Raw genomic sequence first — 12,751 nt, forward strand, 5'->3', positions numbered from 1 at the left:
CTTTTTAGCTGTAGTTTTGCAAAATATTTCGATCAGGTTCTACTATGAAAAGAGAAAACCATGAAGTATTATTATTATTTTTAAATTTAAATTTATTTAAGTTTTATATTTATACCTAAATAAATACTTACTGATAAGATTTCTTTGGGAAGAAAGTCAACTTTGAAAAGGAAGAAAAGCTTCTAATTCTGACTTTCGAAGTAGACGCTGCAAAATGTTAGGATAGGAGACCGCAAGCAATTGGAACTCCCGCTAACTAACTTTCCTGCGTCCATATAAATACCATAGATCCTTCGCGCCTAATCCATTTTCGAATTTCTCTCAGAAAATACTCGGATTTTAAGAGGGAGAGCTGGTGAGAGCGATTGAAGCGAAATTTCCTGAGTTTCGTTGGCATATTTGATCTTCGATCTTTGAAGATGCAGAAACTCGGGTTTCCAAGCATAAAAAATTTGGATCATTTCAAATCCTTATCACGATCCGGCTTTGGAACCGCGAAAACCTTCTCATTCTCTTCTCGCCCATCTTCCGATTCAGTTTCTCTGGGAAGTTTCGCCAATTTGAAACTGACTGCAGGTTTTGATCGACAGATTTTTCTCTGATTATGTAACTTCTCAAATAATTCTAACAATTTTTATGATTCGTTCCGTGATTTTTTTCCCTGTAGAGAAACTTGTTAAAGAGCAAGCTTCTGTGAAGACCGATCTCGAACTGGCGGTACTTTCTCTCAACTGCATTACTCGTATTCTTCCTCCTTGATCTTCATTCAGCTTTGTGAAACACACGCAGATTCAAGAGTTGCTTTACTTTTTGATTGTTATTGTTCTTGCTTTTGCTAGTTCTTCAATCTATGAATCATATGGCTTGGTCTCACGAGATAATGAAGATCTGTTCATTTTCTTTTTTAATGGCTATTTTATAAATCGTTTCAACAACTGTAGAATTGTAAGCTGAAGAAATCGATGGAGCATATCCGTGTGTTAGAGGAAAAGTTGCAAAATGCTTTCAACGAGAATGCTAAACTCAAAGTAAAGCAAAAAGAAGATGAGAAGCTCTGGAAAGGTCTGGAGTCCAAATTCTCTTCAACTAAGACTCTATGTGATCAACTCACCGAAACCTTACATCATTTAGCCAGTCAGATTCAGAATGGTAAGGGCTTTTACATATATGCAATGCAATATTCTCTGAAATTTCATTTTTATGATATCTAATGGTTTATTCCCCCAAATAGCTGAGAAAGATACGGAGTTTTTTGAAGTCAAAGTGTCTGAAAGTTCAAAAGCGATAGATTCACTAAATGAGCATATGGAGGGCCTTTCATTGAAGCTAAGTTCTGCTGAGGAAACTATCAGGAACCGTGAGTTACTTGTACTGTCTTCTCACAAAATCATTCTTTTTAAGATGTGATGATTGTTGAAGATTTTTTTCTTAATAAGAACAAGAGCAGCGCACACTTATCATTCTACAATGTGCTGGACATTTAGTATTTTCATATTTTCAATGCAGGTGGAAAGGAAATAGAAGAGCTCAAATTTGAGAAAGAGGAAAATGATAGGCTTTACAAGGATGAACGGTGCAAAATAGCGAACCTCATTGAGGAAAAAGGTGAGCATACTGCTTAGCTTAGTTTGTACAGAGGCTTTCTCATATTCGTTTAATGACTACTAAGTGGTTGCATCAGTTATTAGATGATTTCTCATGAATACATAGCCTGATGGATTCTAGCTTAATGTTTTGGAAGATGTTTGAAGGTTCTGGATGAATATATAGCGTAACATGCCTCGGGTTTCATTCCAGCATTACACAAATAAACTACTTTAGTCAATCTAGGAACAAATTTTAGCTAAAAAAATTAAGATAGGAAAAGGTAATAAGGGGTTATCTTATTTTAAAATTGATAATCATGCTGTAATTATCATTCAGTAAGATGCAATACTTATTATATCAGTATTTCTAATGATCCAGATTCGTGGCAAGATAGCAAAATCATTGAATAAGTTTTTTACCAATTTGACTTTAGGATTCTTGGCTTTCAGAATTCCCATATTTAGAAAAAAGAAGGCATTTCTATTTTAAACCAGTTAAATTGACTTTAGGATGCTTGGTTGATTTTGAGGTGTGTAACTTTTAGCCATGAAAACCGTAGTGTTTGTTTCATAAAAGCACACTTCTGGAATCTTTTTCATGCAGATGCTTTTATAAAGAAATTTGAAGCAACCATAGCAGCAAATAAGCTGGCTGCAGAGAGTTTGAACTCTAAAATGGGAGAAGTTCAGCTTGAGTTAAGATCAAAAGACGATGAGATAAAATGTTTGCTAACCACTCAGGAGAATTTGGAGAAAGAAAACAGTAATCTTCTGCTGGGCAATAATGAATGTGCTAAAAAGCTATCAATATCGCTCCAGGAGATAAAACATCTTGAAGGTTTTGTCGCTGTGTTGGCTTCACAATTGGTCGAGCTGGATAAACAAAATCTGACTTTTACAGACAAGTTTGATGAACTAAATTCTCTCTACAACACTTGCTTTAAGTTAGTTCAACAGGAGAAAGACCTTGCTGCTGAGCATGCTCAAAAGAAGTATGAGCAACTCCATGATAAATTCTTGTGCATAACATCAGAAAGGGATGCACTAGAATTGGTTAACCAGAAGTTAAATAGTAAGATCATTGAACTTCAGAAAGCCCAAGAGTCTGTTATGGCACAGCTTTCAGAAGAATGCCATTTAGCTAAGAGGAGAATCCAGAAGTTGGAGTCCGAAGCAGAAAATCTGGTCTCAAAGAAGATTGAAACAGAAAATTTGGTTTCAAAACTGGAGAAGAAGATTGATACACTGTCTGAAAGTTCAAGATCATCTGAGAATAAAATGGTTTAAATATAAATTCAAATTCAAATTCAAATTTTATCTATTTGAGCTAGTCTTATTGCTAACATAAGCCTATTTGCTTGTCCTACAGCAAGATCTACTGCTGAAAATTTCAGCTCTGGAAATGGAGAATAAAGATAATACAGAGAAAATGCAAGCAGAGATATTGGGTAAAAAAGAAGAAATTGATATTTTGGAAAAGGAGAGGGAGAAACATGAGGCACAGGTAAATTCTTTGCAGAAACATGTTGGTCAACTGCAGGTCATGGTAGAGGAAAAAGAACAGCTTATCCTGCAATATAAAGAAAGAGAAAAAAAGCTGGAAGTTCAAATTTCAGAGGTTTGGGAGACAGTTATAGAATATGTAAATTTCGAACTCCCATGCAGGATCTGAAATAAATATAAGATTCTTTATGTTTCTGCAGAATCAGGCAATTCTGGCAACTGCTGAAAGTAAACTCGTGGAAGCCAGGAAGCAATATGATGTGATGCTAGAGAGTAAGCAGATAGAGTTATCTAGACATTTGAAAGAGATATCTCAGAGAAATGATCAGGTATCATTTTCTTTTCCCTTCAATGTGATATGAATCCTTGAAGATGTCAATTGGATTAATACTCAGAAGAGTCTGTTCAGGCTATTAATGACATACGGAGGAAGTACGACATGGAGAAACAGGAGATTGTTAAACTGGAAAAAGAGAAGGTTAGCTCATGGTTGTGCGTTGCAATGTGCAGAAAACAGTGGTTCTCACTTACTTAATCTTTCAGGTTGATAAAGTTGTTGGAGAAATGGAACAGAAATATGACCAGAAGGTTGCAGAGTGCAGAGAAGAATTAAGGCAGCAGCTGTTGCGCATTCAAGAGGAAAATGCTACTTTAGTATGGCACTGGAAACTAGTGCAAACTTAAGATTGTTTGTTCTCTCTTTATGCACGTATAGGAGCTTTGCTGTTTCTACTTAATGGTTTTGTGGTGTAATGTACTGATTAACCTTGGATGTCATATTATAAATCTAAAATACATTGCCCCACATCTATGATAGTGCAGGCTATAAATTCTAATGTCATTCTTGTCTTGTAGGTCACTTGTCTTCAGCAGGAGAATGATAGAAAGGAACAAATTCTCAAAGCTGACCACCATGAGGAGCTAAAACGTGCCCAACTTCAGGCAGAAGATGAACTGAGAAAGGTATTTTCACTGTTAAGTTTTAATTTTGAAATATTCATATTAGCATCAATTATTATTATTTTTTAATTTGGTAATAGTTTAAGAAATTTCTAGAAAACAACAGCTCTTAGGAATGAACATGAAGTTCAGATGAAAGCATTGAGGTGTCAATTTGAAGATGAGTGCAAAAAGCTTCAGGAGGAGTTAAATCTCCAGAAGTCCAAAGTATGTATTTGCTTCCCCTTTTATATTAACTGGCATTATATGTGCACTGATTTATGTTAATATGTTGTAGGAAGACAGGCAGAGAGCTCTATTACAACTGCAGTGGAAAGTGATGAGTGACAAACCAAAAGAAGAACAAGAAGTGAACTCGAGAAGGGTTGGCTTGTTTCTTTGATATATTGCTCATTCTCTCTCTCTCTCTCTCATCCTGTGCATGCAAAGAACAGGACACACCATTAACTGTCACATTAGCCGTAACTTTCATGTTGTCTAAATGTGCAGTACTGGAACCTCATTGTTCAAGGCGTTATAGCTAGGCTATGCAATTATCACTTGTACCAAAATATTTCAGTGAATAATGTCTGTCTTATGAAGATAGTTCCTAAGTTTTGGCATTGACTGGATTTGGATTCATTATGCATTGAGCATTATTGGAACTGTTGTTGTGCATGATTGACTGAATCTATGCTTTTGGAAAGGGAAGCAAAGGTGGATGAAGAGTAATGAATACTAGTAGAGTAGAAGGGCATGTAACCACTGTGGCACTGAAGACCATAGCTTAGAGTTAATGCTGAGATATTTTACTTCTAACAGACAACACATCCTAAAAGACACAGGAAAACATTCATAGTTGGCAGACATAGACATTCTACTTTTTTGTTATAAGTTAATTGGAGTCAGAAATCTTACCTTGTATGATTTGCCTTAGTAGGAATCAGATGTGGAATATTTTGATAGGCATTATTAAAATGTAATTTCATGTGGCATTCCACACATTATTTAGAATGCCATCAGTTTGATGTATCCTTGCAGGATTATTCCATTTCTTCAGTCAAGAAGAAGGATTCTGGTTTTGAGAAAAGAACTCAAAATGCTCTGGTAAGGCCAGAGGAAGAAGAGAAGGTAACAAAAAGCTATAAATAATTTTGAATCTTGACTTCTAATCTTATGAGTCACTGTGATTGCTTTCTATATTGTCTACTCAAATCACATAATATACGAGGCGCCTTAAACGTCTTTGTATTGTTTACAGGAATCGCCATTCCCAGGTGTAACACAAACACCAGTGTCAAAATTGTTGAAGAAAGTAGAAAATACCAACACCGGAAGTGTAAGGAGCATTCCTAAGCATCATAAGAAGGTGAGATACGTCTGTTTTCTTTCCCCTTTTCCATTTGCAGTTGGGTTGGGAAGAAAAGGATGAGATGGACATTCATCATTGATATATATTTGCTTAATCTTACATTATGGCATGACAGGTAACTCACCATGAATATGAAGTTGAAACTTCCAATGGGAGAACAATTACAAAACGAAGAAAAACAAGAAGTACAGTCTTGTTTGAGGTTTGTAACTAACACCATATTGAATCCATGAAAAGTTTACTTCCTTGGTAGAAAACCGATATGTGATATATGTTGATCAATAGTGTTGTACATTTGCGTTTATGCACACATGCATGATCCATGCTGAACTTCCTTGTCTGATGTTACATCAGGATCCAAGGAAACATAAGAAGGTCCGGACACCAAAAGCTAATACCCCTGCAAGTTTTGTCAAGGTACTCAAAAGCTACAGATGGTTCCTAGATCATAGTCACATGTATACTCATATCATATGTCAAAATCTCGAAGCATGACAGCTTGAAAATGCAATTTATACTTGGCAGAAGAAAAAGGAAAATACAAAACTAGCTAAACTATCAGGGGATCACAGTTGAAATTCTTTAATACATTCTAATGGACGTGGTTAGAAATAGTAGAGGAAAGTGGAAACAAATTCCAGTATATTACTGAAAGAGTATGAGCGGCACTAACGAAATAATTCCTTCCTTTGTATTAAAGAATTGTAACTGTTGATGCTAAATATTTGGAAAGTGGAAACAAATTCCAGTATATTATTGAGCGGCACTAATGAAATAATTCCTTCCTTAGCCTACATTCCTTGTTTTAGGTTACTCAGCATTTCTCTGAGTAATCTAAAACAAGGAACAAGGGAAGGGACTGACTTCAGAGAAATGGTAACAAAAATTCTCTGAGTAATCTAAAACAAGGAACAAGGGAAGGGACTGACTTCAGAGAAATGGTAACAAAAATAGATTAGACTAACTGTTTACATTAATGACCCGTTGTATCAGCATATGTTTGACTGTTTAAATCAGTGTTTTCCCTTTCCAATATTAGAGAAACATCATTGAGATATATTCATCATCCAGGGAACCAAGGGGTGTCAACCAAATGCTTCAAATATCGGTGATTTGTTTTCAGAAGGTTCTCTAAATCCTTATGCAGATGACCCGTATGCATTTGATTAAAGGTACTGCCATTTATCTATTCTAGGAATGAACTTCTAAACAAGATTCTTCTGTTTTTTTCCCTCTATTTTCTTTGGAATAGCAGAAACTAGCTACCTTTGGTCTCCATTAGGCAATTGAAATTGTTTTCATAAGATTTATGATCTCACTCAACCATACCACCCAAAATTGTCCAAGTGAAGTGACTTTTGGTTCTCAAGCATTCTGCCTCAGAAGCGAATAATTTAAAGTTCGACATGGCAGGCTTGATTGTTTGGGTGGTTTGTCCTTTTGAGCCTTTCTAGCGTCAAATTATTCAAAAGGGATGAATTCTAAACTATCACAAGATACTCTAAAGAAGAGAGCATCTTTTCAGTTTTCTACCGAACTGTGGTTTTATCTAAGATATGACTGTAAATTTATCTTGCCATTGATGCTTCTTTGCAGGATAGATGTATCTGATGTTGATACCTGAAACCAGCGGTGTCTTTTTCCCATTTCAAAAGAGCTTTTTAACTTGGTTCACTGGGTGGGCAGTGGAGATGAATTGAACCATTCTTTTCTGCTTGCAAAAGGCATGTGATATGGTCTGATTTTGTAAATTCCCATTGAGACAGTCTATCCGCTTCAATCCCGCATGTAAACAACATTAGGTAAAGGACTTATTAGGCTGTTTGGAAAAGGAACAAACTTGGAACTTTTGTGCAGTGTGATCAGACAAAGTCGTGATCAAATCAGGTGATGGGCTGATAGCTACATGGTTTTTAGCATATATTGAGCTTGCTCACTTTGAACGAACGATTAAATTCTCCCTTTTTGTTGTTTCTGCCTGGAAATACAAATTTGTGATGTCCTGATTCATTTGATTGGGAGTACGGATTTAAAAAGTTAATCAGGGACAAGATTGAAAAGCCTAAGGCTAGGAGTATCAAACTGGTGGTGTAGGTGGCCCATGGTTACTTGTCATTTAAGATCCCTTTGAGGTACCTATTGCTAAAATTTACTCTAATAAAGAAAAAAGTCAAGAAATGGAAGTTTTTCAAAATCATCTTCTACGACCCCCTCTCATTTTTATATTTCGACTCATTCTGTATGGATATGAAGTCTTAACTCCCCTGCTGCATTCATGCCGTTTATCTGGCTTATTTTGCCTCTTAATCTACTAACCCAGTTACGCAAGCAAACCCATGTTATATGGACTTAGCGTTTTCTCTAAAGTTCTCATGTTCAATTCACATTTGGATATAAATAAGCAGATATGATTTTTTGAGTGTATGAAAAAACTAAAAAATTAAGCATAATTGTGTCCAACATATAAACATATCCAAGAAGGCAATTTTCAGACTTCCCATGAATTCTCTCTAAATTGATTTAGTATTATGCAATTTTTGTAAGCAACAGAACTTTATAAATGGCCTTTCTTCTTTGTTTTGTTTGTGTTGGCAAGAGAGTGGCTTCAACTTCGGCCTGCTGGTCATTTCTTCCTCCTCCTAGGAAAAATCAAGCAGAAACTAGTATTGCTATGCATTGTTCTTTGTTGTCGTTGATCCTCCTAGGAAAAATCAAGCAGAAACTAGTATTGCTATGCATTGTTCTTTGTTGTCGTTGCCCTTATTATATCAATGAACTTGAAGAAGAAACTGGAAAATTTATTGTAGCATAAAATTGAACAACAGATTAAGGCTTAGTTTGAATTGGCGATTGGGTGCGGTACGGTTTTAGCTTACTTTTTGTCTCACGCTACAGTATCGTTACAGTATCTAATCTCACCGCCACCGCTGTTTTTATACTAACCAGCAGCTAAATGCACCGCCTATCTAAACTCAACCTAATAGTGATTAATTTGTTTGGCAAATTGATCTCACGCAAACAACTGAAATTTCTCATTACTGTTCATAACATCGATCTCCAAAATGACTGAAAAATATTTGAAAGCTAGGTTGCTGAGTAACAGAAGAAAGATTCATCATCAAAGATAAAGAAATCAAGTGCTAGCTTCATAAAGAAACTGGAAATCAACATAACCAAGATGACTTGAAGAATCAGATCCACCATTCCACAGAATTTGATTTTCTTCATCTTCAATCGCTCCTTTACCAACTCCACCCTCTGGCTTTCAATCTCTCTCCTCATCTTTTCCTTTACCTGCGTCTAGTGAGGAAAATGGAAGGAAAACTGAAGGGGATTTGAACAGTGTTAAACATCAAATTCGAACAAGAAGCACGAACCTCACATTCGTCGTTGTTTGCTGCTTCGAAGACGCGATTCACTGATGATTTCAGTGAAGAAAGCAGAAGCGCAGCTTTTGCGCGGCGAACTGCGATCTGCAATTTTCGATCCTTGTCTCTTGCTTCCACTTCAGTTCCTTCCATTCCCTCTCGTTCTATCTGTAGAAAACGGAAAGCTGCTTTTGAAATTTGAACTCCGATCTTTAAATAGTCCCCTCAAAAGCGATAGCAAACCAAATCCAAATGTATGAAATTTGTTTTTCCAGCAGCTTAGACGGTTCCTTGGTGACCCGTTAGGCCCGCAGACTAGCTCAGCCCATCTCATTTCTAGAGTTTTGAATAAATTATGCGTTTATTTTATTTTATTTTATTTGTTTTTCACATAACAAATTTGATATTAGTATTATAAAATAAAGATAGGAGGTCAAATGATACTTGACAAAAAAAAAAATTAAAATGTTGATATAAAATCAAATTGTTCGAAATATCAAATTCAACATTGAAATGTCTTAACTTGGTGCTTTGACATTTGAACCTTAGTAGATTAAGTATAATTCATCAAACTCCTTCATTCTAAAAAATAGAAAAATGATAAAATTTCACATTTGAAGTGCATCAATCAAGTCTCCCCCGGTGAAAAGGTGAGCACCTTAATAAGATGAAAGAGTGGTAAAGTAATAGGATCTGATGAAAAGACATTGATAATTATCTAGGAGACAGAAAAGAAGGAAAGGGAGGAAAAAGATGATGGAACATCCATCATTCTTAAAATATTTATAATGTTTCAATAGTTATTTACAAGTGATTCAAAAATTATGTCATTTGGTTATTAACCAATAGCTATTAGTGATGAGTTATATCTTTTAAATTTAAAAGTCATAATGGATAGTTATATCTCTATGAAGAGATATGTGACCTCTTATAAATAGGTGGAATCTCATCTATATTGCATATCAAAACATAAAAACTTTTGTTTCTCTTTATTCTCCTTCATCTTCTATTATTCTTTAATTGTTTTACGAAGAATTATTATAAAAAGTCTTTATTGAGATTGATACTCTTGCTATACTTTGCTCGATGCTCAATGAATTGTTTCTCTTAGTGCAAAACATTGACAATCATTTGGTTTGGGCTTCATTATGTTCTCCAGGTTCATTTTTTACTCACTCTTTTGTACATTAAAATATAAATAAAAATGAATAAAACCTTAAAAAAGTGACACAGAGCCTTCGTTAATTTTCTATAAATTCTTTTTTATTCCCGTACACTAATAGAAGATAGGGTAAAGAGGAGGGAAACCAAAAAAAAAAAAAAAACAGAGATTGAAGGGCCAGAAAGAGGTGGGGTGGGGTTGGTTGGCCATCAAAGACGTTGTCAAGAGAGATAAAAATAGAGAGAAGTAGGAGAAAATGTTTTTTTTTTAATTATAATGTATTTATATGTTAGTGTGATTGATAATTGTTTGTTTATATCTAGCTTAATATGATAATTTAGCTTCTAATTTTATTAATATTGTATTTCCTCATGTCAACATTCAAATGAAATACGGTTATTATGATGATTTGAAATGTAATATTATAATATTTGATATATATAAAAGGTATTGATTAATTCTTAAGAAAATTAAGTTTATATGTATATTTCACTAAACATTTTAATTCTAATACAAATTTGATGGTAATTTTAATTTTTTAATAATATTTAATATTAGTACAATGTTATTTTGTACATCAAATTTCCTTGACATGACAATCTTACATTTCCATTAGCAACAAGATTCAACAAGATTCTAAAATATAAAAGGTAATTTCAATACCAATCTTTATTTACTTAATCTTACACACTCTCTACTTAATCTTCCATTCCCTTAGTGACATTTTTGATAATTTTAACCTATTTTAATGTCTTTCAAAATTTTACTTAAAAAAAAAATAAACAAAAATATTTTTTTCCTTCGAAAAAAACAATTTTTTCCTTCGAAAAAAACAATTGCCTGATTTCATTGTGATCTTATTCTTCTATGATCTAACTATAATGATTCAACTATGCTAGATAAGCGGGGTGTAGGTTCTTCATATTCATCCCATTCGTTGTGATCTTATTCTTCTATATCCAACTATAGTAATCTAACCACGCTAGGCAAGCAAGATGTACGTTCTTCATATTCATCCCATTCAATGGCTTGAATTGCTTCTAATGGAATCAACAACCAATCCATGTAGTAGATTTGTATATCGATGATATTGACTGGAATTCCAAAATTAGACCCAAAATTTTTGTCAGAAATAAGTGGTGATCCAATTAAGCTAGGCAAGCGAGGTGTAGGTTCTTCATATTCATCCCATTCAGTGGCTTGAATTTTCTCCAAGTTAATCGAAAACCAATCCATCTCCTTAACTCTTTTTCTTCATCTTCATTATCAGTAATTGACTTTATTTCTGAGAAAAATTAAGAATTCATGTCCTTTGAAGAAAAAGATAAAGATATCTTTTTCTCAGAAATAAAGTCAATTACTGATAATGAAGATGAAGAAAAAGAGATGGATTGGTTTTCGATTACTTTGGAGGAAATTCAAGCCACTGAATGGGATGAATATGAAGAACCTACACCTCGCTTGCCTAGCGTAATCTAAGTACCAAACTTATATGAAAATTATTCGAGTATTTTAGGGCTAAATTGAAAACTAGGCTTTTGTTTTTTAGAAAAAAAAATTATAAGCTTCCATGTAAACTAATCAGTAAATAAAACAATTTAATAACCTGTTAAATATCAAAATGTTAGATTTCGATTAGAGTAATATCAATCGAGTAGGGGAATGGTTAGAAATTGTTGTGTTTCGTTATTAGTATCACCAAAAGTCATACCTATTAAATTCCATAAAAAGTGAAAGAAACCCCTCTGCATTCCAATTTATCTTCCTTTTGCCAAAAATCCAAAGCACTAATAGCTTCTACTTCTATATTAAGATTCTTATGAGTCTGTCAGTCTCAGTATTATAATTATTTTATCAATGCTTGTGTTGGACCCTGAACTCAAAACTGATTCTCAAGATTGAGAAGCAAAGAAGGAACCGTACGGGCACTGGCAACGATGCTGGCTTCAGCTACGCCAAATAAACCCAGAGATTCCCTCTCAAATTCAAAACACGCTCCTACTCTTCAACCCTTCCCCACCAATTTCTCCCTCTTTCAGCAGGTTTGAGTTTTGTTATCAGTTTTTGGTTGACTTTTGTTGATCATTTAGAGACATTTATTATGTATAAGAAGCTGAATTTCATGTAAATGCTTCGTTCTCACAGGGTAACTGTAGGTACATGGAATGTCTTCAAAAGTCATCCTATATACTATTTGTCAACAGTTAGTTGAGTCTTTTGACTTGAATTATGCCACAAAAGCTTTAGCGTTGGTGAATTGATTTCTATGTTCTTGCTACGAAATTATATCTGGTGGTAATGTTGTTTCCCTACCTATCCTTACTACATACCCTTCACTTAATTGAAGGTCATATATGTTTTTATCTTCCTGTAATCATCTATGATATTTTTCCCATCTCTTTGCAAGCATGGTATAGGAAAAATTAGATTTTGTTTCTCAGATATTACTGGAAAGCAACTGAATGTTGTTGTGCAGAAGCGTGTGAAAGAGTAAAATTATTGGACTAAAAAATCACACTAAGTTCAATTCCCAGAAAAGAGAGGTGGATCACGAGGATCACTTAAGTACCAAATCTTTCCTAGCCAGAATATCCCTCTATCATAATTTAATAGCACAATAAATCACTACAATCACACTCACAAAATATGAATAATAAATAGTAAAGAACACCAGAATTTTAACGAGGTTCAACAAATCTTGCTTACGTCCTCGGGCACTACCAAATATATTTCACTCCAAAGCACAAGTGAAACTTTACAAATAGGGAGAGAGAACAATGCCTTAAGTAGAGAATAGCAAATGTGGGATGATGAGAATGAG

At 34.4% G+C, this 12,751-nt stretch overlaps 2 protein-coding genes across 3 annotated transcripts; one reads left to right on the forward strand and one right to left on the reverse strand.

Annotated features, from left to right (window-relative positions):
• The first annotated feature begins 141 nt into the window (after nt 1-141).
• Nucleotides 142-7,594, forward strand: LOC108467993 (synaptonemal complex protein 1-like). Of its 2 annotated transcripts, none has more exons than XM_017768832.2 (19): nt 142-576; nt 668-717; nt 942-1,149; nt 1,232-1,357; nt 1,507-1,605; nt 2,191-2,867; nt 2,956-3,204; nt 3,290-3,418; nt 3,499-3,567; nt 3,633-3,743; nt 3,945-4,052; nt 4,146-4,256; nt 4,327-4,413; nt 5,070-5,159; nt 5,290-5,397; nt 5,516-5,602; nt 5,755-5,817; nt 6,472-6,572; nt 6,997-7,594. In XM_017768832.2, exons 1-18 carry the CDS (start codon nt 420-422, stop codon nt 6,568-6,570), a joined length of 2,628 nt encoding a protein of 875 aa, XP_017624321.1. In that variant the 5' UTR covers nt 142-419; the 3' UTR covers nt 6,571-6,572; nt 6,997-7,594. The 2 variants fall into 2 exon arrangements, with proteins under 2 accessions (XP_017624321.1, XP_017624322.1); XM_017768833.2 differs by having other exon boundaries at nt 7,002-7,594.
• An 816-nt stretch (nt 7,595-8,410) lies between these two features.
• LOC108469423 (uncharacterized) lies at nt 8,411-9,087 on the reverse strand. Its single transcript, XM_017770308.2, has 2 exons — nt 8,778-9,087; nt 8,411-8,700 (listed from the first exon to the last, which is right to left on the reverse strand). Exons 1-2 carry the CDS (start codon nt 8,919-8,921, stop codon nt 8,485-8,487), a joined length of 360 nt encoding a protein of 119 aa, XP_017625797.1. The 5' UTR covers nt 8,922-9,087; the 3' UTR covers nt 8,411-8,484.
• Between the last annotated feature and the right edge of the window lie 3,664 nt (nt 9,088-12,751).

Source organism: Gossypium arboreum, chromosome 5, assembly GCF_025698485.1.
Source record: "Gossypium arboreum isolate Shixiya-1 chromosome 5, ASM2569848v2, whole genome shotgun sequence".
Taxonomy (NCBI): Eukaryota; Viridiplantae; Streptophyta; class Magnoliopsida; order Malvales; family Malvaceae; genus Gossypium; species Gossypium arboreum.